The 26,989-nt window shown below is 39.4% G+C and overlaps 1 protein-coding gene across 1 annotated transcript in view; it reads left to right on the top strand.

Annotated features, from left to right (window-relative positions):
• STK33 (serine/threonine kinase 33) overlaps positions 1–21,609 on the top strand; it is a 217,884-nt gene extending 196,275 nt beyond the window's left edge. Inside the window, exons 13-14 of the mRNA XM_044682102.1 lie at positions 14,632–14,715; positions 21,332–21,609. Of these exons, the coding sequence (XP_044538037.1) occupies positions 14,632–14,715; positions 21,332–21,538 (291 nt within the window). The 3' untranslated portion in view covers positions 21,539–21,609. The remainder of the gene's footprint in view (positions 1–14,631; positions 14,716–21,331) is intronic.
• The last annotated feature ends 5,380 nt before the right edge of the window (positions 21,610–26,989 follow it).

Here is a 26,989-nt window from a genome sequence, read left to right as displayed (position 1 = left end):
TAATAAGTGTACTCAAATGTATACCATGTACATAAATAAATATGTAAGATATATACAAAATAAAAACAAGGTAAATAGTGGGGGAGGGGAGTCTTAAAAGTCCTCATATGGAAAGTGCTAATTAAGTAGAAATTTGAAAGAATCAAAGGATTCCAAGAGAAGGAAGTAAGGAGGGAGGATATTCCAGGCATGACTGACATCCAATGGATAAGAGAAGGGATGGGGAGAAGAAAAAGGAACAAAATATTAAAAAGTAGAATAGCTAAACAAAGGAAGTTCTATTCTATACTTTGGGCAATAGGGACCAATGGAGTTTATTGAGTAGGAGAGTGACTTGGTCATATCTATCTTTAAAAAATTCACTTTGGCGGCCAAGTGGAGGATGGATTGAAACAGAATGCAGACATGAGGCAGGGACACCAGTTTAGGAGGGGCTCATGAACTAATCTAGGATAGAGGCCATGGAGTCTTCAATGGGATAATAGTTCTGTGAGTTAGGAGAGGGCAATTGTATAAAAGATGCCAAAGTAAAGATGATCCAATTTAGCAGTAGATTCAATATCCAGATTGAGTGAGAGTGAGGAATCGAGGATGACAAAGAAGTCGAAAGCCTGTATGACTAGGAGAATAATGTTCTCAACAGTAATTGGGAAATTTGGAAGAAGAGAATATTAGGAGGAGGATACCAGTTTGAGTTTGGTTTTAGACACATCAAGTTTGAGATAGTTTTGGAATATCCAATTTGAAATGTTCAAAAAGTAGTTGGTGGTATAGGACAGAGCTCAGGATGGAAAGCTAAACTAGAAGTATAGATGTGAGAACCATCTGCATATAGATGATAACTGAAGCAAAAAGGGAGATGGAGAAATCACTAAGCAAGATAGGATGGGGGAAAAGAGAAGAGGGTCCAGGACAGAATGTTAGAGGATACCTACAATATTTTGTGTAGTGTAGATAAAGATCCAGCCAAGGTGATTTCGAATGAATCAACAGTCAGGTAGGAGAAGACGCAAAGAAGACAATGCCAGGAAAACCTAGAGAGGAAAGAGAGTATCCAGGAGAGATGATCAATAGTGTCAGATGCTGTAGATAACCAAAGGAGGTGAGATCTTTGAAGGATTGATATAAGTATGAGCAATTTGTTCATCATTTTATGCATACTCCTAAAAGAGAGATGCTAAATAATACCAGTTCATTGAATTTCCCTGCCGTGGAGTCTTCCCCCAACTGATTATGTGACTCTGATTATTATAACCTCTGAGGGCCCCTATAACTCGCCAGTCAGAAGACTGATCAATATCAGGCATTGTGCTAAGTGCCAGGGATACTAAGACAACCCTCCATCCCCCCCACAAATCAGTTCTTGCCTTCAAAGAGCCCTAAGTCTAAAGGTTGGGCAATATTGTAGAGAATGCACTACTCAGTGTGGGATGGGGATGTTCCTCACAAGGAACTCCTAACACTATTGAATCCTAAATTTGGTTAGAAAAACAAAACAAAACCAAAAATCAATTTCATATCTAGGATGTCAATTTTCCAGACTCTCTGGGTTGTGCTTTTGTGAGTAGCCAAGGCCTTTAACTGGCTTCCTTATGTTGTGTCCACACAAGACTATTCTCATATGAGGGGATATTTCCTGCAGCTTTGAAAAGCCCATGGCAGGGCAATCTCAGGCTGAAAAAGTAGAAAACTGTGTTTGACATTTCCGGTTCAGCCTATAACATTCAGTGAATTTCAGTGGATTTTTTAAAAGTGTGAGCTTTGTGTGTGTGTGTGTGTGTGTGTGTGTGTGTGTGTGTGTGTGTGTGTAGCATGCTCACAGTTAAGTAAATTCAAAGCAATTTCAAAATGGAGAGGAGTCTAACAAATGAGAGGATTAAGGAAGCAAAGGTGAGGGAACAACATAGTCAAGGGGTAAGCAAGAGATGCAGGCCATGTTCAGAGAACCCCTAGAACAGTGATTCCCAAAGTGGGCACCACCGCCCCCTGGTGGGTGCTGTAGTGATCCAGGGAGGTGGTCATGGCCACAGGTGCATTTATCTTTCCTATTAATTGCTATTAAAATTTTAAAAAATTAATTTCCAGGGGGCTAAGTAATATTTTTTTTGGAAAGGGGGCAGTAGGCCAAAAAAGTTCAGGAACCACTGCCCTAGAAGGTCAATGTGGCTGCAGAGTAGTGGAAATGTAAAAAGGAGGTGAAAATGAGATTCTGGAGTACTTTAAATGCTAGACCAAGGAGTTTACATTTTATCTTAGAGGCAATGGGGAGCAACAGAAAATTTGTGAGTGGGAGAGTGGTGTGGTAAGACCTATGATTTAGGAATCCTAATTTAGCAGCTATCTAGAAGGCTGAAGCAGAGAGGAAAAAAAGACTAGAAGCAGGAGGTGGATAAAATGGCTATTGCAATAGTCAGACAAGAGGTGATAGCCTGATTTAGGGCAGTAGCTGGAGAGAGGGAAAAAAGAAAAAGAATGTGAGGTATGTGACAAGTAAAATGGACAACATTTGTCAACTGTTCAATTTAATGGAACATCATGGATGAGAGATGCATGGCAGGAAATTGATGGCAGAATTGGGACTAGTGTTTAGGAGAGAAAGAATAAGGTTAGAGACACAGATTTGGGAAGCACCTATAAAAAGCAACTGAATCCATGGCAGTTGATAAGAGAGTGTTTAAAGAGAAGAAGGGGCATGGGTTGCAGCTAGGTGGCTCAGTAGATAGAGAGCCAGGCCTAGAAATGGGAAGTCTTAGTTTAAAATATGACCTCAGTCTCTTCCTGGCTGTGGGATCCTGCACAAGTCACTTAACCCCAATTGTGAAACCCTTAAAAGTTCTTCTGCCTTGGAACCAATACAGAGTATTGGGAGGGGAGGGAAGAAGGGAGAGAGTGAGGGAGGAAGGAAGAGAGAGAGAGAGAGAGAGAGAGAGAGAGAGAGAGAGAGAGAGAGAGNACATGTTCCCTTTAGTTCTCAAGGCCTTCGTTTTCTCCACTGAAAAATGAGGAATTTCTACTAGATTCAAGATTCTTAACTTTTTTTGTTATGGCCTACATGGACAGTATGATAAAGCCTTTGGACCCCTCCTCGGAGTAATTTTTTTTTTAAGCATAAAACAAAAAACCTAGGATTTCAAAGAAAACTAATTATGTTGAAAGATAGTTATCCAAAAAAAAGTTTTAATTCAGAGACCTCAAATTAAGAACCCCTAATCTAGATAATGAAGGGCTAAAATGTTGAAGTAGAGTCCCAGGACAATGTCAGACTCTGGACCTCAAGTATGACCACAAGGAATTTATAAGATGCCCCACCATCTGTTAGAAGAATAGAAAGGATATTAAAGAATGAGGGAGAGAGAGGGAGAGAGAGAGGGAGAGAGAGAGAGAAGTAGAGAGAGAAAGAGCTAAAAAGAGAGAGCAAGAGGGAGAGAGTGCTTTTGCAGGATAGCTATGTTTGAAGGGTAGGAAATGGATGATGACCCAGAAGAGAAAACCAAGAAGAAATAGGAAGATGGACAGGGAAAAAAAACAGGTCAGAGCAGCCTCACAGCAACCATCAGAGGTGAAAGGATTCCTGGGAAGGAGATAAGAGTTGAAGGAAGTTAATAAGAGTCAAAAGCAGAAGAGAAATAAAAAAGGATGAGCTTTAAGCAAAAGACACTGGTAAATTTGAAAGAGTATTATTTTAGTTATATGGTGAAGTTGGAAGCAAAGTTACAGAAGGATTGAGAAGTAAATGGAAGGTGAGGAAATGAGTGTAACTGTAAAAGGGAGATGAGATACAAGTTATTCCTTTGAAGGGCTGCCAGGGACAAATGAAGGTTTTCTAAGAAAAGGGAAGACCAGGCCATGTTTGTTAGAGTTGCAGGAGATAATGGATGAGGAGATATTAAAGAGGAGGAGGAAAAAAGGAATTATTTGTGTGGCTAGTTCCTGGGATAGAAAAGAGGAGCTGGGTTCAAGTACACAAGGTGGAGAGAAATTTCTTAAGAGGGAATGAATGTTTCTGGCCATAGCAGCACTTGAAATACTGTCTCCAAGAAGCTATGATTTGCATTGGTGACAGAAATATCCATACTAACAAAACCACAGATCTGTTGAAATATTGAATAAATCCAAGATAACACCACAAATGAGTTTTTAAAAATGTTTCTTCCTCCCTTTCCTTTCACTCTAGCCAGAAACAGCCTCAAAATAGTGAGTGCTCATTGGAATCACTTTCCAGCTGCATAACTTAAAGGCTGAGATTAGGGTTGTTTAGGCTCATAATTGTTACTTCTTTGGGACCAGGTACAGTGTTTCTGAGTCACTCTGAACTATACCAGCTGTTTATAAAAGGAGTGATAAAGGGTACTTCACATTATAGGGCTGGAAAGTATAACGTTCTTAATGCATTATAGGAATCAATATGCATTTGTTGTAAATTATACAGAAGTCAGGTTAATGTTAAGGAGTTACTTCTGTTCTTTCAAGTCCTCATTAACAGTACACAGTGGAGTTTGAACTAATGACCTTGCAGAGCAGCGAGAATTATTGATGGGACTGAGAAATTTAAAATTCTGAAGTGATAAGCTAGATATAGGACTGGCCATTTACTCTTGTGTCCACACGTGATTCATATAATAATTAATACACTTGACAATAAGACTAAAAAACATTTCCATTCAACTTATTCTCTGTGTATTGAACTGCTTTAGTTATAGAATGTGAGAGCTGGAAGGCATCTTGCTCTATTGCCTTCCTTATACAGAATAGAAAACTGAGGCCAATTGAGGCGGAGTGATGATCTAGATAGGGACAGAGACAGACAGACAGACAGACAGATAGATCACATTATTCATGTTTTAGTAGGAACCTGACAATTAATTCTTTCATTTGGGATATTTGGTATCTTAACAATCTTGTTTTTCTCTTCAAATGAACATCTCAGTCTATTTTGAAGAATCATTCTCTTTCAGAGCAGAAATGACATTTCTTACATGCTCCGTATGGTAACTATCAGGCTATAGACATTCAGTTAATGTTTCTGTTTATTAGTAATCCTACAGACTCCCTGTGGTGGGCTCTTAATCAACTGAACTGGATACTAATAAAATAAAGGCTTAAACTCTGGTAGTCATCAAATGAGGCACCTAGCAAAATGTTACTGATTGCTCCAACATATCACTTAGCATTTGTTCCTTAGAGTAACCTGATAGATGATAAAATTCTGCCATTACTCAGTAAGCTGCAAAGACAACTGGAAGGAAATTATTGAGTCTGCCAATTAAGTTGGCCCCTAACAATGACAGGGAGGGGAGAGGGGTTGGCATGGAGAAATGAAATCATCTGATGAATCAGAGGTCTGACTGGATTTCAGATTTCTTGCTTTGGCATTTTGTAAATGGAAAGAATTCCTAGTTGTCACAATATTCATTGGACACAGTCCTGAATGAACTAGTGTAATGCAAATATAAGATAAAATCCTTGGGCAATGATTTATGTTCAGTGAAAGAATGGCCTATTAGAGGAATGTTTTGGGGGGATATTGTCTGTCAGTATTATTGACACTTTCTACTATGAAAAGAAAAGATGAGGTATCTGACCCTCAGAAACTTAAATAATTTTCATGATGGTTGAATGTATTTGGATGGTATTCCTCTGCAGAATGATCTCTTCCCATAAGTTTTAAAAATAAACAGCCAAGGAAGCAAGACCTTCATAGAAAACAGTTTCCCAATAACTTGAAATTAAAGTGTAAGTGCATTGCTGTGCCATAAAAAAGTCATGGTTGTTTTTTAAAATCATTTAATTCCATGGGATGAAAGAAATCTTATTTACATTTTAAGCAAAATCTAACTCAATTTCATCTGGCCAGACATATGTGGAGAATGAGCAAAGTTACCATGAAACCATAGGATGTTAGAGTCAAAAAAGAAATTTAGAAATGATGGCAATGAGTTCCTCATTCTTCAGAGGAGATGAGAGAGGAAATGATTTAACCAAGACCACACAATTAGTCAGCAAGAAAGCTGGGAGAGACTCAGGATATATTTCTTGCCGCTCAGTGGTATTTTGATTTTGTTTCCATTAGGCAAAGCTCCTTTGCATGCTACTGTGGTTTTTTTTCCCCTGGCTCCCAGCGATGAGTGGATGATTCAACCTTTCCTAGAACATGTTTTAAGTTGTATTGATAGTTTTTATTTTTATATGACAAAAATATCTTGATATCCCATCCCAACCCTAAAAGACTTCCTCCATTGTCACAAAGAAAAACAATTAAGCCAAAGCAAGCCTCTAATGCAGATATACTACCTATGACTCTTTTAGTCCATCACCTGTCTGCCAAAGTAAGCGAGGTCCACCACACATCGTCAAGTGAACTTGCATCTCTGGAACATAGAAACACATTATTAGGGAGTTTAAATCCAAATTCTTGGTGGAATCAGTCTTTAGGAAAGCAGGCTTTGTTGTTTCCTTCATGTTCAAAGCCAATGTCAACACTATTATCTTGGGAATAGTGAGAATTAGTCATGTGTGGACACTGCCCACATGATTATTGTCATTGTTGTTGTCTCATTCTATCCCATTTGGCAGAGCCTTCTTAGTCTCACAGGATTTTACCATGATCTAGAAGTCAGAGCTGTTGATCTGTGGAGACAGGAGCATGGCAGCAGCTGCTCCCAATATCCTTTACAAGGGCACCAGCTTCTCTATTACTCTGAGGCTGCCTGTAGGCAACAGATAAAAGTAAGGAGAAGTCAGACTCCTGGGCTACTGTTTTGGGCCAGCCCATTATTCTGTGCTGATTAAGCTCTGGGTGTTAAAAGGCAGAAGAACAAAAGAGAAAGAGAGGCTTCTGTGTTGCAGAGTAAGGCAGTTCTGGATAATCCCGTTGGCATGACAGTTTTTCCTGTGTGTCTCTTTTGTTTGCATTCCTGGCAAAAGTCTCATCCAGTGGGCTCTAATGTGACATGCCCAAGTTCTTAAACAGAGAGTAAACCAAAGGGCATAGACCTCCAGGATGGCCCCATTGAAAGGTCAACATCCCTGGACAGCCCCACTGGAGTTTTTCCATATTCTGTTGGCCATTGTTGTATAGTAGCCTGCAAAATCAGGGGACCCTGGCACGAATAACCCAAAGCCTTTCTCAAATGACCCCTTCACCATCCCCTTCTTGATTTGTTTTATGGAAATGCATCCATTTGCTGCTCCAGTTTCCCAGCAGTCTATTATATGACTACTAAGATTTGAAATGGTCCCTCCCTCCTTTAAAGCAGTTTTTTCCCCCTCTGTTCTGAGTGGTTGCCTCCCTTCAAATGCACATATAAGAACAGCTTGGTTATCATGCTTTAATACACTTTCCATATAGATCCTACCCAGTGGAGTTGGGTTGCAATGAGCAGCATTTCAACCCCAGAAGAATATTATTCCAAGTCAGGATTGCACAGCCTAATGTTTTTCCCTTCCCATTCTCTCTTCTCCTGAACATTGATATAGCAATGAAAATGAGTGTGTCTGAAGCTCGGTTTTAATAAAATTGGCCAGTATGCCATTTTAGAGAGCTCATCATTTTGGATGGATTTTTTCCCCCTACTTGGGACGCATATGTCATAGGCATTAATGTCAGTAGGCTCAATCCTATGGGCCCTGCTTACTGAATCAAGACCATGGAATTAGTCCCCATATGCTGGAGCTGAAAGAAACTGGCATCCCTGCCTAACTTACAAGTTAGATTTCATTTCTATTAAATCTATACAGAACTTAAGATCTCTGAGGCTGGAGGTGGAACCTGGAAAAGGTTGGAGAACCAAGCCCCTCTGCTTCCAGAAGGATCAGAGAAGAAGCAACCTTCTCAAGTCTGCTCTTCTCTTGTCCTGTAAACAGCAGGATTTTGCCAGGAGGTGAATGGCTACTACCTAGCAAAACCAGGGGGGCAGAACTTGTAACTGAAATGTCCTGGCACTTTGGACTTCATATTGGTCTATAATTTTAATATGACTCTAGAGATGGTTGCTATGGTGATAAACCACTTTACTTAAATAGCATGTATTTTTACTCAAAATTCAGAGAAATGGTAACAGTTTCTCGTAATCATGCCCTGGTATTAACTCGCAATGATACGCCTAGAGCTTACAGGTTTTGCATCCATTATCACCAGATGAGTTCATCAGGTTAAAGTTATGCCAGTGAATAACAAGATATGTATATTTAGCCCCAATTTTCTTAGAGCATATCTCCCCTTGCACACATGGTGTCCCATTTGGAAATTAATCATTTGAGCTGGAGGAATTTGGCCCAATGTACTTGAAGTCACTGAATTATAGAATCATAAGGTTGGCGGAAACCTTGACTGGTCATCCTTTTGCCTCCAGGTAGAACTTCACCTAAACTTCTCCAGACAAATGAGAATCCACTAAGGATAGAATGCTAGCAGTGCAACAACCTCCCAGACTGCCCATCCAGCCCAGGATTTTGTCTGACAGGATTCTAAAGGAAAGGATGGATGTTACTGGGTGGGTAGAGGGGACAAGAGATCTACTTAAGTGCTGGTGCTTTTAGATTTGGGCAAATGAGGCTGTCTTTTCTCTGTGCCTGCCCATTAGGATTTTATGGTTTTTGATCAGACACCTCATTGGCCTTTATTTTTCCATATGGAAGTGCTTTCTTACTTAAAGAAATACCTACTTACTATCTGTGTGACCTTCAGCAAATAACTCCATCTCTCTGGGGCTCAGTTTTCTGATCTGTAAAAATGATAGGGTTGGACAAGACGATCTTTTTAACTCTTAGATTAAAAAGTCTAGAGCCACCAAAAATTTACTCTGCCTTCCCTTTCTCCAGTGGCTCTTCTGTCAATATAGACAAGCAAGGGGGTTAGGGAAATGAATGATGAAGTTGAAATCAGACCCAGCTTCCTCCCCTGACTCTTATGTGGAAAGGTTGGCGCAGTCTCCCAGAGCCTCTCTTCCTCATCTCTAAATTGCAATTTCATTATTTACCTTACAGGCTTCTTGTGAAGCAAACGACTTTGTAAATCTTAAATCACTCTGAACATAGAGGTTATTATTGTGCTCTGGTTCCAAAATCATCCTGAAGCATTCATCCAACACCAGCTATGGAGGCATCATGACTTGATAAAAATCTAGGCTTCATATGCTGACAGATTTATCTTTCTCATATGCAGACCTAGTTATCCTTCTCTTAGAATTGTAAACCTAGAGTTGGGATGAACTTCAACAGCTATTCAATCTACTCATCCCCTATTTTAGAAATGAGGAACCCAAACTAGAGTAGGATTGAGGTATCTTGCCCAGGCTGCATGTGTAGTGTCCGAAGTACCATTTGAACATAGGTCCTCTGACTCTAGTACCAGTACCTTTTTCATTCTACCATCATGGCCCACCTTTCCACTTTGCTGTTGGGTATAAGCACAGCCTGCCCTCTGTACCTAGAACATACTTTCTTTTTAACCTAGCCTTCTGAAGTACTTCTCTTGACATGGCCAATGAAGGCATCTCCCTCATCTCCCTCCCCACAGTCACAGTTTAGATGATTTTTCCCTCTTTAGTTTTTTTAAATCATGCTGAGTCTAGATCTATCCTTTGCTCCTCTTATGTTTTATCTGATATGGTATATTGATCTCGTACATATTATAGATATAATGCCTCCATTCATGTAAGCTCCATGAGAGCAGGAACTGTATTGTATTTCCATTTCTTAGCCTCATGCTTTGCTTATGGTAGGCACTTAATACATATTTATTGATTCAAATGAAACTCAGAGGCAGGATTGTGTAGGAGGGAGGACACTTAGAGTTAGGAAGACCTGGGATCATGACCCACTTTAGACACCTACTAGTTGTGTGATTCTGGGAAAATCACAGACTCTCTGGGCATGTTTTTATTCACCGAGAAAATGAAAGGGTTATATTTGATGCTAGGCCCTTACTATTTTCTACAATCAAAATGTCTTCTGCCTCTTGATGGCACATACCCCACCCAGTTATAAATGCAAACATACTTTAATGTCCAGTTAAAACTCCATCTACTCAGTGAAGACAGCTTTGATCATCTTGACTGGAAGTGAACCCTGTCTTCTAATCTCATAGCATTTTATACTCCTGTTGCATATGGAGGCTCTGGGAATCTTTATCGTAACTTTCACTTGGACTGAAAAAATGGGTCCACAAAAGGTGACGACCAGGTTCCTTCAGAGCTTTAGGGAGCACCGAAGGCTTAAGGGTTAAGGTTGTAATTTAGATTCAAATTATCTGTAGCCTTATCTTCTCTTCCCAACTCATCTGTAAGCCCACTGGGAGAAAGAAATTTTTGTCATTTATCTTACCCACCATTTCCCATCATAGTGATTTTCATATAGTAGGTATAATAGCTCTTGAGCCCCACTCTAGGGTGCTTTCTCATGATTATCAGTTGATATCAATTAGTCAGCCAGAGTTAATTTTTCAAAAGGAATATTAATTGAAGTGGTATAATTGGTACAGGTGGTAACAACATTCTCCCAAAATTCCTGTGGCATTCCTGTGGCCATGAGTATATACAGAGCTTGGAGGAAACTAGGCTTAAGCTTAGAGAGCACATATGACAAGAATAATTAAGGGATTCCTCAAGATGTCCCTTGGTAGGTATGTTGTGTAGTCTTTTGGACTCTATAGAATCTTGAATCTACTTTGTTCATCATGTCCAGTTTGTTCTTGACTCCCATTGCAGATATTGCTGTCACCCACTCTGGGGATGCTGAGCAAAAAGTTCAAATTTTCTGAATTCATCAGCATTCAAGCAGTTTCTTTGGCTAGGAGTAGAGTGGGTGGGAAGATCTTTGTTCTCCCCCCTCTCCAGTTGGCTGCTTCTCAGAGGTTTAGCTGAGACATTCTCTCCTCTCCCCTGTCAGGCAGGCACTCAAATTTCCAATTACAGCTAGCTTGATGGTTTTCTACAGGCTGAAGAGGGCATGGCTACGTCCTCAATGGTAGCAGATATCCCTGTTTCACATAGGCACATTTTGAGAAAAATCAAGACATGTTCTTACCTGACAAAACTATCAGGGTATGACATCTTCCCACTTATTTTAAATGGGATGGGGCGGTTTGATAGATTTATTCAATTGCCTCCATCCTTAACGCTCTTTTATGTACTTATTTGTATTCTCATTATCTGAGCCTTATCTTCTCTTTCCAACTAGTCTGTAAGTCCATTGGGAAAGGTAAATGTTTGTCATTTATCTTTGCTTCCCCTTATTTCCTTTCATAGTGATTTTCATATAGTAGGTGCATAATAAATGTTTATGGAATTAATGAAGGAGCACAAGGAAATTATAATGCTATGTTAGATTTCTGAGGTTTTTCTCTAGTGCTCCCCACCATTTTATTGACCTCCTTAGTGGCAAAATAATGGATTTAAGTCTTTACTAATTCTGTAATTCATTTCTTGGATTGCTACTTTTGGAATAATTCTATAAATATAGCTTAGTTTATTTTTCCTTAAAACCATATACTTTTTCACATGGAAACTTGACTGACACGTATCTCCCATTATCTTATGAGAACTTCCTATTTTGCATCTCCATTGGCTTGGCATTTCAACACTCTGAAGGCCTTGGTAAATACAGCAGGATGGAAACAGGTGTTTATATGATGTAGACTGTTTAAAAATTGCACCCCTGGGGGATTACTGTCCAGCAGACATGTTGAGCCTTCATCATTACACATGAAACAGAACTTCTTCAATACTTCAGGGGATTGGTGATTTCATCAGACTGGATCCACCTTCAACATTCATGTCCTCTAATCCCATGCAGTTTCTCTACATGTCTTGCCATAATTCACCACAGGGGATTATCCATGGAGCTAAGATTTTCCTCTGGTTGTTTTGCAACAATATGTTCTTGTGGATACCAGTGCAAACCATAGGCTATCTACCCCCTGTCCACCCCTTATCCTTGCAGTACAACAAGCCCACCTCCTTTTCTGGTCACACCTTTTCCTAATGATGTCTTCTAGGTCATGTCTAGCCTGCAAGTAATTACTGGAAATATGCTGCCATCTTCTTATGTTTATCATGAGTCTCTCCTGCAATTTTTATTCTTCCAGGGTCACAGTACTCCATGACTTAAGTATAATGGTATGAAAATGGTAGGTTGTCATGATGAGAAGCAACATGATTTGACTGAAATAGCTGCAAGGTTTTCCCAGTGCAGTCTTACCTGTATCAGTCCCTCCTGTTCATTCCTAGGCTCAGGTCATCTCTAGCCTGCAACACTGGTAATGGCCAAGCTCTAGGTTCTGGTGAACCAATTCAGCATGTTCTTTTTTTTCACAGAGGACCTGTAATTTCATTCGAGTAAGGGACTCCAACTATGGAACCTCCCTTCCCTGATGAATATCAGCAGCTCATCTGCAACCCAGCACCTTAGAGAATTGTCTGGGGTGGGGGGTTGGAGAGGAGCACCGAGAGGTGAAGTTTTATCAAGGGTCACCAAATGAGTATGTATCAGAGCTCAAGTCTGAAGGCAGGCTGACCCTTGGTCCGCTAACCTACATTGAATCTTTAATTGCATGTCTTAAGTCTGGGCACCAAATACATTTCCTCTATTTTATGGCATCCCTATGGATCTCACTGAGACCTCACTGTGGTCTTTGGGTTCACTGAAAGGAGCATTGTATCACCCATAAACAGGAACATTTATAGAATCTCTGTGCTCAAGGAGTTCCTCTTCGACATAGTCAATGACATTGACAAAGTCCTATGGACATAGGTTCCCTGTGCCCTATTTGGTGCCTCATACAAATGATAGGATTGAGCACTAGAAAGGACCTTAGAAATCATTGAGTCCAGCCTCCTCATCTTACAGATGGAGAAACTGGGGCACACACAGATAGCAGTAGAATTGAGATTCAAGTCCATATCCTCTGACTATATCTGGTGTTTTCCCCATCATGCCAGACTCCTTTTCAAAATAAATTTCCAGAGTAAGACCAGAGAAGGCCAGCTTATTTGGCATTAAAATATGTGCATTTATTTTAAAAATTATTAAAACTGTCTCCGGTTGCAATCATATGTTGTATATACTAGGCAACTTGCCTAGGACTATAGACTTGGAGACTTTAATCTAAATTCCTCTATTATCTCTTTTAAGATGAAATTCAATAATACTAGGGCCAAGTATTCATTCTATGGAGAAACTCACAAGCTAGAAAGCACAGAGGAAGAAGAACAAAGAGAAACCTGGGGCTGGATAATTCACATGTCCTAAATAATTTAGAATTGGTTGTAGTCATATAGACAAGGTTCCAAGTTGCTATCTTTATAGGCAAATTACTTTCAAAGGGAAAAGCAATGCACTGCCCTTAGAAAATAAAGCAATGCCTGAGAAAGAGCTATCACTTATATGACCTAGGTGCATTATTAGATTGCTTGCTCAGCGCTCCAGTTTCTTCACATGTAAAATAGGGGTATCAATACTTGTCCTATTTCCCTTCCAGGGTTCTCGGATGATCAAATGAAAGTAGGTGAAAATGCTTTATAATCATAGGTTTTCCCATTCCCCACATAGAGGTGAGGGTTGATTATGATGATTGTGATGATGACGATGATACTGGTTTCTAAGGCTTTGGGTTGGTAAGTGAGATTATAAAGAGGATTAAAATAAAAGGGTTGATTCCCATGAGAGATTTTTTTTTAGGAAAGGACTCAAAAGTCTTTTGTGAGAACCTTCCCAGCCATCCTGCAGTTTTCAAAACAACAAAATTAAAACCTAGCAAATATCACAAACAGAAGCCACTCATTTATAAGAAACATGTGAAGATAAGAGAACCTATAATCACATAATCAGTGAATTGATCCTTTTCTCAAGTGAGAAACAATTGTTGTGATTTACTTCTTCAAGTCAATTTTAAATTTATTTTAGGACTAATTTTAAAATGTAACTTATGTTCTTAAAACAAAAAAGGTACATAACCAAGTACTTGTCCTTCTCCCACCCACCCCCACCCCCACTTCTGGCTACAGAAAGAATCTATTTGAGGGAAGCTAGAGAAATTTCCACATTGAATTAAAAAACATTTGGATTGTTTTTTTTGGGGGGGTGATGTTTTTACCTAATTCTCCTGAAAATTCAGGGGTTTTATTTTATTTTTATTGTCATGCAAAACACTTCCATATTCACCATTGTTGTAAGAGCACACCCATACATGCCCCAAACCCCAGAATAAGACCATAGATAACAGTGATGTGAAAGAAGACTCCTGCAGTTTTTTCTCTGGAGGTGGAGAGCATTCTTTGTTATGTCTTTCAGGATTGCCCCAGATCATTTCATTGTTGAGAGCAGCCAAATTTTCACAGATAGTTATCATAGAATATTGCTGTTACTAGGGGGTTTTCTTAATGGTTTTGTAAATTATTTAATGTATCATATAAAGCAAAAAACACCATCACCAACCTTTTCCTGAAGAGTCAAGATGACCACTCTAGTGTGTCTTTTTTGCGGTATAAATTGAACTAGATGACCAATGAGATGTCCCATTCAAGCCTGAAATTCAGTGATTCTTTGATAACCTCAAATCTTTAATCAGTGAAAAAGAAGCACTTTTAGCATTTTCCTTCTAGATGACTACAGTGTCTTGGTTGTGTTTTACAGGTCTGCAAGAAAAAAAATAACACAAGTACATTAACAAATGGAACAGTGAAGAAGAAAAATGTAAACTTTAGGCTATCTAGTAATGTGAGTACATTTTTAAATGAAACAAAGTAGCAGCATTTTCATTTCTATTGATTGTATTAAACATATCCCAAAAAATTGAAATTCTATTCACAAGATAGGTTCAGATTGGAAGAAGAGAGGAGTGGTCGTTTAGGACCACTTTTCAGTATGACTTGTGTAGAGACTGGATTTTAATGAACTGATTATTTCTAATATAACATTCACCTCTTGGTGAACACCACTATAAAAGCATATACCACGTAGCATCGCCCTGACCAGTGGTGTTTTACAGTAATTATAATAATTGAGACATCATTATCTTAATTGGACATTTTGGAGAGGTGAAGTGGTGGATAATGGTGAGTCCTGCCTTGGAGTCAGGAAACCTGATTTTGTTTCTCAGATTGCTTACTTACTTGCTCTGTGACTTTGGACAAATCACAAATTCTCTGGGGTAATAACACACGTACCTCCACCCTGACAAGTCTTGGGTGAAAAGCCTTAAGACACTATTGAAATTTGATATGCTATCATTTTTATAACCAAAGCACACTGTAATATTGTTTGACCAGTCACATGGGGTAGTGGTCCCAGCTGCCTTCTTCTTTCTAACTACCCCCTGTCAACATAGTTTTTCCCCTTAACACTCCGTTTTCACAAACCCAATTAATAATATTAGGCATGCTATGCCACAAAGCAACTAATCTTTAAATAGACAGAAAGCAATTTATATGTGTGTTCTCCTGCTGTTGCAAAAAAAAAAAATAAGTAGACTTCAGTCTTTAGAACTCTTTAGAAAATTTTAAAATCTCAGACACCCCTCGAAAGAAAATCCAGGAAAGCAAATCAACAGTTCCTTTGGAGTAATATACTATAGGAAAAAGAAAATTTTTGTCGTTTCCATATCCTTATTTTGTAGTAAACAGATTGTTTAAAAAGTATTGGCTCAAGTATTAGGTTACTATTAGAAAGTACACTTTGAATGGCTTCCCAGGTAAGCAGATGTTTGATGATATTGTTGGTAAGGGTGCGCAGAATGTCCCACTCTCCTAATCCCTGTAACCCAGATGAATGGCATTGGGCACAAGTCCACTCTGTATCTCTCCTGTTCACTCTATCCCTTCTACCCCCCGGCCCCCACCCACCTTAGTCTCTGCTCTTTCCTTTCCATCTTCTCTACTGTGCCCTTGGGAAACTGTTCCATTATTAATAAACTCCTCATCATCCTCTAACTGTTCCCTGCTGTATTCTCTCTGCTGGCTTACATTTATTGAAATGGGCTCTCTCCTGAGGGTCCCTAATCTGTGGCAGCCCTCTCCATTGTTGGCTGTGCATTTTCTCCAACTCCTGGCAAGGCCTGGGGAGAGAATTAGCATAGTCATAGTCACCATTTCATTCCACAGTCATTGCTGCATCCAAGCCTTTGCTCTGCCAATATCATTTAATAGCCTTTTCTCTTAAAGTTCATTTCATACAATCATTCCATCTTTTCCCAAGCTTATCTATGCCATCAAATAATCTCTTGAACCCTTTTCCATCTCTTCCCATGACTGGCATCCAATTAACTTTTCCTTTCCAATTATTATTATTATTATGATTATTATCATTATCATTATCATCATCATCCTAGAGACTTCCCAATGACCCTTCTGACAATCCTGTCTTACTTAAGTATTCCTTATTTATTATGTTTCATTTACATTCTATGTGATTATTCTTTAGACCTCATCATTCCTTGAAATTCCAATATTTAAGACCCCAAAATTCTAGTTCTGCTCCTTTATTATTCCCATACCTGTTATTTTCCTTTTTTTTGATGATTCTTGTTCCCTTATATTTCTCTGTCATCCCATAATATTAGCTCTGTTCTTACCTTAAGTAGTCTTGGCTCTATATAGTCCACTATTTTGATAATGCTTTTTCCTCTTCCCTTGCCTCATTTCCTGACCTTTCCCACTCAAGTTTAAGTACCTTGAGAGCAAAGTCTCAATTAAGTATGCCTTTGCCTCACATAGGACCTTGAAAGTAGCATAATCTTAATAAATACGGATTAAGTTGCATGTTTTATGTAAAGCATGCAGGGACAGAAAGATAACCATAGTTCCTGCCCTCATGAAACTTAGGATATAGAGGAGAAGAGGGAGAAGAAGGGCTATCAAATAACTCTTGATGGGACAAACCATGATACTAGCATAACCCATGGTCAAAGTATCATAAGAAATAAGAGGAAGTAGAGAGCATTTCTGACTTGAGGCATCATGGAAATATTTTTGCAAGAAGTAGCATATTAATTGGACCTTGAAAGATAAGTAGGTAATATAGCCTGTATCAAACTATTCACCAATTTGTGGGCAGGATGAATCTGAATCACAAAATGTCAGAAAACAATTGTCAAAAAGTATTTCTACATATAATTAAAAATAAAATTAAATTTAAAAAGGAAGATGAGTAGGATTTCATAAAGCAGAGATGACTGGGAAGGAGGAAAGAACATAGCAGTTAAAGGCATCAACAAAGGCACAGACTGCAAAAAGTCTTGGATCTATACAAGAAGAGTGAGTAGTCATAGTTGGCCTTCAGTATAGAGTGCATGAATGAGAAGTGTGTGAGATAAGGCTGGAAGAGTGGGTGGAGGAAGGTTGTGGAGGATCAGGTTAAGAACAAAAATAATGAAGACATATTTTTAGGGATTTTGTATTACATTTTGTATACATTATTGTAGGGAAAATATTATAAACCTTGTTTTAGACATGTTGAGCTTGAGGTGCTACTGAGATATTGCATTGGAAATTAATTAAAGCTAAAGAGAATTTAGGGTTGGAGATACAGAACTGGGAACCATATGAATCAAATTAATATTAGATGTTATGGGAATGAATGAGATTGCTAGAAGAGAAGTCATATCAAGCCAAGTTAAGTCCTTCATTCTTCTTTGTACCCTACTCCTGACTCTTAGGACTTCTTTCTCCTGCTGCAGCAACCTCTCATCCTGAAAGCTGCCTTCACCTCCATATGTTAGCAATCTTCTTATCCCAGAAGATCCCTCTACCTTCTCCCCTTGCCCTTGAGGTGACTGCCTCTGATCAGTCATTTCTTCCTGGAATCTCCTATTTAAGAAAGGGCCCTCGGGCCAGCAATGTTCACTCTTAAATTCCTCTGCAAGCCCTATCTTGATCTTGAATTCAAATCCTTCCTTAGACAATTAGTAAATTTTATCTTGCATATGTTATTTAATTTCTCTCTAAGTTTCATCATCTATAAAATGGAGGCAATAGTAGTACTTATGTGACTGGGTTGTTATGAAAATTAAATATGATAATGCACCTAAAGATTATGTAAAGGTTATTATAAGATATAGAGGTTTTAAGAAGAATTGGCTAACAAAGGAAGCAGAAAAGGCAAAATCAGAGAGGTAAGAGGAAAATCATGCTAGTCACATAGAAGACAAGGTGACCAGAAGATTACTTTCTTTCATGATCCTCTTTGCCCGGGCAAAGACAAACCTCTTCTCCACATGCTCTTCTTTGGCAATAATATTTTCCTAAAATTTTAAGATCAGCTCTATGTAGATGATTCTCAGATCTATATCTCTAATCCTCACTTTTCTCCTAAACTCTACACCTATAGTTCCCAAACTATCCTTCTAATCTTCCCCCTATAAATTCCAAGACATCAGGAATTAACTATGTCTCATTCTATCAATGAATGTTTTACATTTAGCATATAATTGATTTTTTTGTACAATTGATTTAGCTCCTTATATATTTGAGTAATTAGACCTTTGTCAGAGTTTTTTGTTATAAAGATTTTTTTCCCAGTTTATTGTTTCCCTTCTGATTTTGGTTGCATTGTTTTTGTTTGTACAAACCCTTTTTAATTTAATGTAATCAAAATTATTTATTTTACATTTTGTAATTTTTTCTAACTCTTGCTTGGTTTTAAAATCTTTCCTTTCCCAGAGATCTGACAAGTATGCTATTCTATGTTTGCCTAATTTACTTATAGTTTCCTTCTTTATATTCAAGTCATTCACCCATTCTGAATTTATCTTGTTGTAGGGTGTGAGATGTTGATCTAAACTTAATCTCTCCCATATTGTTTTCCAATTTTCCCAGCAGTTTTTGTCAAATATATAATTGAACATATTTACTAAGATCCTGTTAGATGCAAGGTCCTATGATAGACAACAGAGTTAAGATAGACATGGCATAGACTCTCCTCTCAAGAAGCTTACAACTAAATAGGATGGGGGAGGAAATATTTGCAAAAAACTGTGATCTAAGTGAGAAAAATGCCACTGTGGTCAATTATCTCAGTTGCTTAGAGGAAAAAAAGGCACTGAAAAGATTCTTGGATTTTTGGCGATAGAACTTGGGTGACCATTGAGAAAGAAATATCAATAGAGTGTTGCAGAAGGGTTTTAGTACCTACAATGTTCTAAAAATTAGATGCACTTAATTGACCTGGAGAAAAAGAGAGAAATATTCTTGGGGAGGAAGGAGTAGAGTGGGGAATAAGAAAAGGACAAAGTCCAAAGGAATGAGCATTGCTGAGAACAAAGCCAGGAGCCCACAGAAGCAGCCAATGTAGAGAGCTCTAGATTGGGAGTGAAATGGGTCTGGGAGAAACCTAAATGGCTGATCCCACTATCAGTGCTCTGAAACAAGACCAAATGTCCTATTAGAGTTGCCAAACTTTAAGCCAATAAGCTGGACTTCTTTTGCTAGTAAAATTCCAAACTATATTGTTAAAGAGATGGTTTGTGAGTGTTTAGAAATAGAAGTGATGATTATTGAGAGTTAACATTGCTTCATCAAGAAATAGGTTATGTGGGGAAAAAAATCTTGTTTCCTTTTGGCAGCTAGATAACAGACATAGAATACGTAGGGTTAAGCAAAGCATTTGAGAGCCTCACATGCTATAAGCAGTTCAGAGACAGTAAATACATTTCCCAAAGATATCCCACAAGAAAGTATGTGAAGTAAGATTTGAATTCAGTTCTCTAGATTTGAAATCAAATGTCCTTTCTGCTTTACCATGTTGTAATGTAAGTGGTAACACAGGGCAACATGGTGGATAGACTGTTGGTCAAGGATCAGGGGATCAGGAAGTCCTGGGGTCACATTCTGCCTTACTAGTTGTGTGATATTGGACAAGCCATTTACCACCTCAATTTCTTTATCTGTAAAATGAAGGATCCCTAAGGATCCTTCTAACAATTGATACTTTATAAACCTCAAAGCCTTGATGACTGAAAATTTGTCTTATGAAGGGTACCAACCTGTAGTCATTTTCTTTTATGGTGGTAGGGATAGCCATATCCTCAGATGGTGGTGAAAAAAAAGGTGACATCCCATGTAGATAACTTTTCAAGGAATTTGGAAATGAAAAAGAGCAGATATGTGAGATATTAAAAGAGTCAAGGGAAAGAGGGTTGGTTTTTCTTTTAATGAATGTGAATTTACTATGATTCAATTCCCATTTCATTGTCTATCACTTGTGTAATTTCCTGAGAATACCAAGATACAATGGGAAAGTTCCTTTCTGGCCCTCCTCTTGGTGGCCAGAAGAAAATCAATTTGTCTTCTTCATACCAGACTCATTATTTTTGAACATTAAAAAGTAGTTCAAGTCTAAAAAGGAGTGAGTAGATCTGTGCAAATGCTAGTATCAGTCTCCTGTATGGGGAACAAGTAGAAAATAGTCCAAACACATCTCCTTGGTGCTCAGGAAATCTGTATTTCCTGAGCAGAGCAGAGAGGATCTCTCCGAGCAAGGGTCAAAATGTTCTTTTAAAGTCTTTCCTATAAATTACAGAATCTATATAGAAATGTCTCTAAATACAGATGACATCAGATAAGAGCCGTCAGGTCAAAGTGGACTTCACCATAGAAATGTTATTTTCTTTTCTCATATGAGGATTTGAAACTGAGCTGTTCAATTCCCATTGCATCAAACACCTCACAATTCAGAGCTTTCATGGAACTGTTAACAGGAGTTTCCATTGACATTTCATATTTATTTTACAGCTTGGTGTTGTAGGAACAGTACTTGACATGGAGTCAGGAGGCTTAAGTTCAAATTTCATCCCATCTCAGACACTTCCTAATTGTGTGACCTTGGGAAAATTGCCTCCCCACTCTGAACCTCAGTTTCTTCACCTATAAAATTGAGATCAAAGAAGAAAAGGCCCGAGAAGTAGTCTGGATTTGGTGATAAGGGAGTTCTTGTTGACCTTTGAGAAAGAAATGTCAGTAGAGTGATATGTTGTAGTAAAGTGTTGAGGCTCTGCTCCTATGGTGTGCTAAAGATTAGCAGCAATTAAGAGGTCATAAACTACCCACAGTATCCCAAGCTTGTTTCAAGGAAAGCATTTTGCAGACCCTAAAGCACTGTAATCCATGAGTTAGCATTGCTATTACTTAATGGTGTTTTACATAGGTAGAGAAAATTACTGACACTTATGTAACAATTTAAGGTTCTCCAAGCACTCTGCTTACCTTATTTCACTTTACCTGAAATTTCATCTAGCCTTCCAACTCTGAACATCCTGAAGAATTTGGTCGTCCCTTGCTTATTCATCAGTATCCAACATGGTTTTTGTAAAATTCACTCTGGGCTTTTCTTTTGTTTCTAGGTCCCTCCTAGTGGGAAAGTGACCTATCCAAAGCGGAATATGGACAATTCAGAAAATGTGTTCCCTCAAGGTTCCCCATCATCTAAATCAACTTTATCTTCACCAAAGGTGGAGTCGGATAAGTCCTCCTTGGCCTCAAGCCCAGGATTATCCCCCAGAAACAACGGTAAAACCCCTGCTACATCTAAAATCAAAAAGAAATCCTAAGGCACCCTTCAGCTCTGTGCAGTGTAGGGCCAAGGCTGTGATTCCTTCTGTTGGAACAAGGGCATAAGGGACAAAATGGACAGAGACACATTGAGCCTTTCGGATCTCCTCAACCCTGTCAGGGCAGAGTTCTGTGTTTGCATCAGCTTAAATCTGAAGGTCTTTCTAAAGCAGCGTGTACCCTGTTCAGGAATACCCATTCACAGCAGTGTTGGCAGAGCCCAGCTGTCCCTGACTAGAGGTCTATGTAAGTATTTTTTTAGTCTGAGGTGACAAGCCCCCTTATGAGGGTTTCACGAGCCTTTCTGCTCTGTTTTACCTAAGATTCTTAAATTTAGCCACGATATTTATAGGGAAAAGTATGAAAGGATAGAATTGGTCCCTGAGGATCCTGCTACTTGTGTGCACTTTGCCCTGGAGGACTCTGCTAGGAAAATGTGTATCACCTTGTCTGGACACACAGCACAAGCGTTTTGGCTACTCAAATGTATTATTGCTCTGTTAGGTCATCTTAAATTACTTAAACAACTCACTTTAAGCTTGGAAAATGGAAGAACTTTTTTTTAAACTACCTGCTGTTATCTTCCCAGTTGTATTGAGTAAATCAATAAAAACAAATATTACCCATTCTAGTTAACTTTTACATAAAAGAGGAGAGGATGAACATATTGAGATTGGCTGAGCTTACGTACAGATTCTGAACTTGTTCTGCTGCTAAAAAGGGATGTCTATTTTTCTGTGTGCAGAATTTCTTTGTGGCTAGTCAGTGTATTGAACTGAGAAACTATTTCTAGAAGGTTTTGTTTAATTTCCCCATACTTGTGTCACAAACGTCTTCTAGCCAGCTGGCTGAGGGTTTGCCATCTGAGTCTGTACCAAACAATTAGATGCTTCTGCAGGCCTCTCCGACAAATTAGAAACAGGCCACAAGGAAGAAGTAGTTACTTTTGTCCTCATCAAGTAGTAGCCTGATTTCATTCCAAACTCTTCTAGCAAGAGTGAAACCTGGAAGCCAGCATGTACTTAGGGGTCTTTTGTATCTACCTGATGGCCAGAGGCAATAAGGAGTTAGTCATCTAAAGGGCCTCTTGGCCCTTCATGGGTTCAACCAGGACACTGCCAAATACTACTACCCAACTGTATGGTTCTACCAGTGACATTGGTGCCCCTAGGGGCTCTCATCAGTAACTGGTCCATCCAACTTGGCTTATCTTTTCTTTTCAAACTGGAATTGGTAGAGCTTCCTCCAAAGGCCCATCAACTTACTTACACACCATCTCTGTTGGCCCTTTCACCTTTGTCCGGTGCCAAATAAGTCCATATTTGAAGACCCTATTCTAGTTTCTATTCATCTGATTAGGAAGGTGGCCTCATTAGACAAGTGGAGATCACCTTCACCTAATAATACTCAAAAGAATATAACCCACCAGCTTTTCTTCTTTCACATAAAGTTCCGGTAGGGCACTGTGCCTGATGCCCCAGAGTATGGCCAGGGCTTTCTGTAGAAAAACAAGACACAGCCTCCAAGTTTGATTCTGCTTTTGGGTTTTAGGTGTATTGATTCCCAAAGCCTGAAAATGAAAGTTCTATGCCCTGATCTTGCTCTTAATTTTTACAGAGATCTAGTTTGGAGGCATGCCCTTTGGAGGGTAGAAAGTACAGCTGTTAGATTGAGTGCTTTTCCTTTTTGGTCCTGAAAAATTAGTTATTCCACTCAGTAGGTTTGAATTGAAGTCCAGACAAAACCAGCTGTTTGAGAAATAAAGCACTATTATACTATATAAATTTACATATGCTCTCCCTACCCTGGTTCTATTTAAAGTTGTCTGTCAGTCACACATATTTAGCTAAGATCACACCATGTATGAACTCTTCTTTCTAAGAGATACTCTTCAGTATCTTTTAAGCATCTTGGCCATATCTTCTTCCTGGCCTGCCATTAATATTATACCTGCTGTCAGGATTGTGAACAAACTGTGCCATTACATGTTAGCTTCTGATGACCATAAGCCAATTGCTGGATGCTCTAATTTTCTTGGCAGCACTTGCATCCTGTGAGTCCTATAGCAAGTATGTCACAGAGAGACATAATCAGTCAAGAGAAAAAAAAGTAGGTATGTTGTCCTTGCCGTGTAAATGCAGATCAAGCACCAGCTTGGGTAAGAGATGAATCTCGGTCTGAGGTCTGGGGTAGTCAGAAAAGGAGAGAGAGGGTGAATGTGGGTCGAATCAGAGAAAGGACAAGTTAGGGCAATAAATGGAATCAGAGGAAGGCTTAAACCTAAGCAGAAAGAAAATGAGCAGAAATGTAAGCAAAGAATAACTGTTAAAGACAATAAGATGGCTCCTCCAAGCTCTGCCCTGCTCAGGAAAGGCACCAGATGACCTCTCATTGCTTTTAAAGGGTAGCCCATTCCCAATAAGTCCCTACAGGATGGAGCTTCACACGATCCCAGTCAGTTCCAGCACATGGAAACCTGTATAATAGAAAGTTTTCTAAAGCAGATCCAAGTAAGGTAAACTTTCTGAAGTGTGGCCAAATCCTCCATTTTAAATAAGTATATTTAAATGGAGTCTCTAGATGATGACAGCTAAAGCATCTCTTTGCTGTTGAAATATTTTAATAATCCCATTTACTCCAATGTAGAAGATCCAGGTTAGGTGAATTCAAGGCATTTGCTCCTTAAAATGCATTTCTTTATAAGAGCCAAACCCGGTTGGGGAATCCAGAGTAAATGGGGTATTCGGACATGCTTTCTCAGCACTAAGTAAAGCTTTGGGATTGACCAAGGAAGTTTTGTTCTCAAAAAACTTCTCTGGATGGAGATTAATATGTATTTCTGGAGAGGAGAAAATGATCCCTTCTTTTATACTTTTCCCATCACTTTTGACAGCACCTGAGAAACCCAAATGAGAAAAAGGCCCCAAAGGAATACCTTCTGTATGTTTAAATACAACCTCGATACATCTGGCTTTTTAGAACTATTCTCCCCATCCTTGCTTCTAAGGGTATATCTAGAAGACAGGAGACCCTTGAAGACCCTGAAAACCAAACTGAGGACCATTAAGATAAAGTGAGGAAGACAAAACACCAAAATTTGTGAATGCCAAAGCCTTGATGGCAGGTATTTCAGGTCTTCCCAACCATTGTCTCTGAGCTAAGAAGACACCTCATTTCTCCCAAAAGACACAATGAGTAGCTTTTGGGACTCCTTTTAGGAGACAGATGACCAGAGTGTGAAAGCTGACCAAGAATATCTCTCTGCCTGCATCCTTTCCAGACTAGGCAGTGGCCAATAGACCAACTTGTTGGTATGAGCACTGGCTCTGAAGTCATGTACAGCAAAGAAAGCCAAAGACTTAAGAGTTCCTTGTGCTTTTCATATAACTCCAATTCACAAGTACTAAACTCAATTAGAAAAGCAATTAATTGGTAATTCACTATTCAAAAGGGCTGTCACATAGTTGAATTTTCTCTTTCAGGGTCCTGGATTCTTTTCAGTAAGCTGGCTTAAGTTTGATTTTGATTTTTGTTTAGGAAATGATTATCACTTTAGTGCTTATTGGTGAAGCCAGTTTTCTTCACCTTTTTTCCTTCAAAGTAAGGCTATAGGCAGTATTTGTCTTATATTTTTGTGGTCACCTTCCTCAGCTCTATTATTTCAGTAGCTAGTATAATAAACTTTTCTCTGCCTCACTAGTAAAAATTCTGAACATTTTTATTATCTGGAATTATTAGGCACAATCGATAAGTAGAGGGTTGATGGTGTCCCAAAGAACTGCCCTTTCCCCCTCTTAGCCTACAAGTAATTAGTATCTGAAGATTTAGGTAACTGCTGTGGCTTCTGTAGGCAGTTCCACAGCCCCTGGGCTTTCCCAAGGAATTCTCGGTGATCCGTGGGTTAGCTCTATACACCCTCACCTCCTTAAGTCATTCCACATCTTGGGCCCTCATAACCCTTATTATCTCCCTTCCCCATAAAAAGCTTGCACACTCTCTTGGCATCCTGTTTCCTCCTATAGGGACAGAGGTCACAGAAGACCAATTTCTTTCTGTGGGAGTAGGATCTAGAGACCTAGCCATGACCTCTCTTGAGCATGCAGAATATTCTAGATATATGCAATGAGTTCCATTCCTGAGCTGTTTTTATACAGAAGAATTTATCATACTTGCTCTGAGTCAACCAGACCTGGCCTGGACCAGCCAAATGGTACCAGCACCAGCCCTCATTCCTGCCTTCCAAATTTCCAGGGTGAGTGAAGGAGGGCTCATCTGCTGGCTGACACCAAGCTCCCTGGAAATCTAAGGCCTTTGACAAGCTGAGTTTGAACATTCTTTAATGGAAGGGTGTGTTTTCTGAAGAAATGTCCCCATCCAGCTCAGCTCAGTTTGTCTTGGATATTTTTGCTCCCTCACAGTCTAGGCCTGTGACTGTTTCTGAGTTTGGGCATTGACTTCTAAAAGGCTGAGCACTGACCTAAGCCTGTGGAGGCCCTGTGTCTACCAGGGAGAGCTCAGCTCGTTCTCCTTAGAACAGGTCCTTGGAATAGTCTATGGGCCCTGGGGTTTCTAAAGGGAGCAAGAAAGAGCAAAAAAGCAGATATACTTCAGCTCTGTACTTGGTTTATTGCATTCTGTACTCTTTGAATGACAATATTTTATAATAAAGTGAAAATGTTTTAAAATACCATCCATGGTGCCATGACAGTCATTTGCAAGCACGAGGCCTCCAAGCAACCTTGGAATGTGCTCCCAACCAAAGAAGGAACAGGGAGCTTGTTTCCTGGTCGGGCATGTCCAGAGCTGGGGGCCTTCATGCGTGTGCTGCGCCAAAAGATGGATGCTAACAGTAAGAAAAGTGTCGTAATTGCCCTTATGGGTCAGCTGGGGGTTGAAGAATCACTGGCACAGTCCTATTTCCTATAATTCCTCATCAGACGAGCATGTGCAAGCTGTGCCGCCGAATATATGGCCGCTCGCAGGAGCATTTCCCTCCTCCTCCACCTCTGTGGCTCCAGTGCTTGCCTGCCTCTCCCTCTTCGCTCTCACTGTTGATGCTGCTTTAGGATAGTGTTAAGTGGAGTGATGGTGTTTTCCTTATCAGGCAGACAGCATCCTGTTTCAGGGGACGTAGATCATTCCAAGAGACACAGAAACGGCACAAGATTGGGGAAAGCGTTCCGGGCCGGTGAGATAGCCAAGCCAAGTTTGATACAGCAGCCCCTCCCAATCAGATAACCGCCTGCTTTCGTCTCATTCCCCAGAGAAGGAAAATGATTCATAATTTAGGATCCTGTCATCTGGTTTAGAACTTAGTTCCCATGTTGGAAGTTCGCGAAGAACTTCAGAAATGGAGCACTCAACCCCCATTCAGACACAAAATAGCAGATTTGTCATCAACATGATTTACTTTGCGGGACTCTTGAAATGATTTCATCAAAGATCTGGGT

The sequence above is a fragment of the Gracilinanus agilis genome, chromosome 6 (genome assembly GCF_016433145.1).
Source record: "Gracilinanus agilis isolate LMUSP501 chromosome 6, AgileGrace, whole genome shotgun sequence".
NCBI classification, from domain to species: domain Eukaryota; kingdom Metazoa; phylum Chordata; class Mammalia; order Didelphimorphia; family Didelphidae; genus Gracilinanus; species Gracilinanus agilis.
The sequence above is the reverse complement of the archived record's forward strand: the minus strand, read 5'-3'. Positions and strand labels throughout refer to the sequence as shown.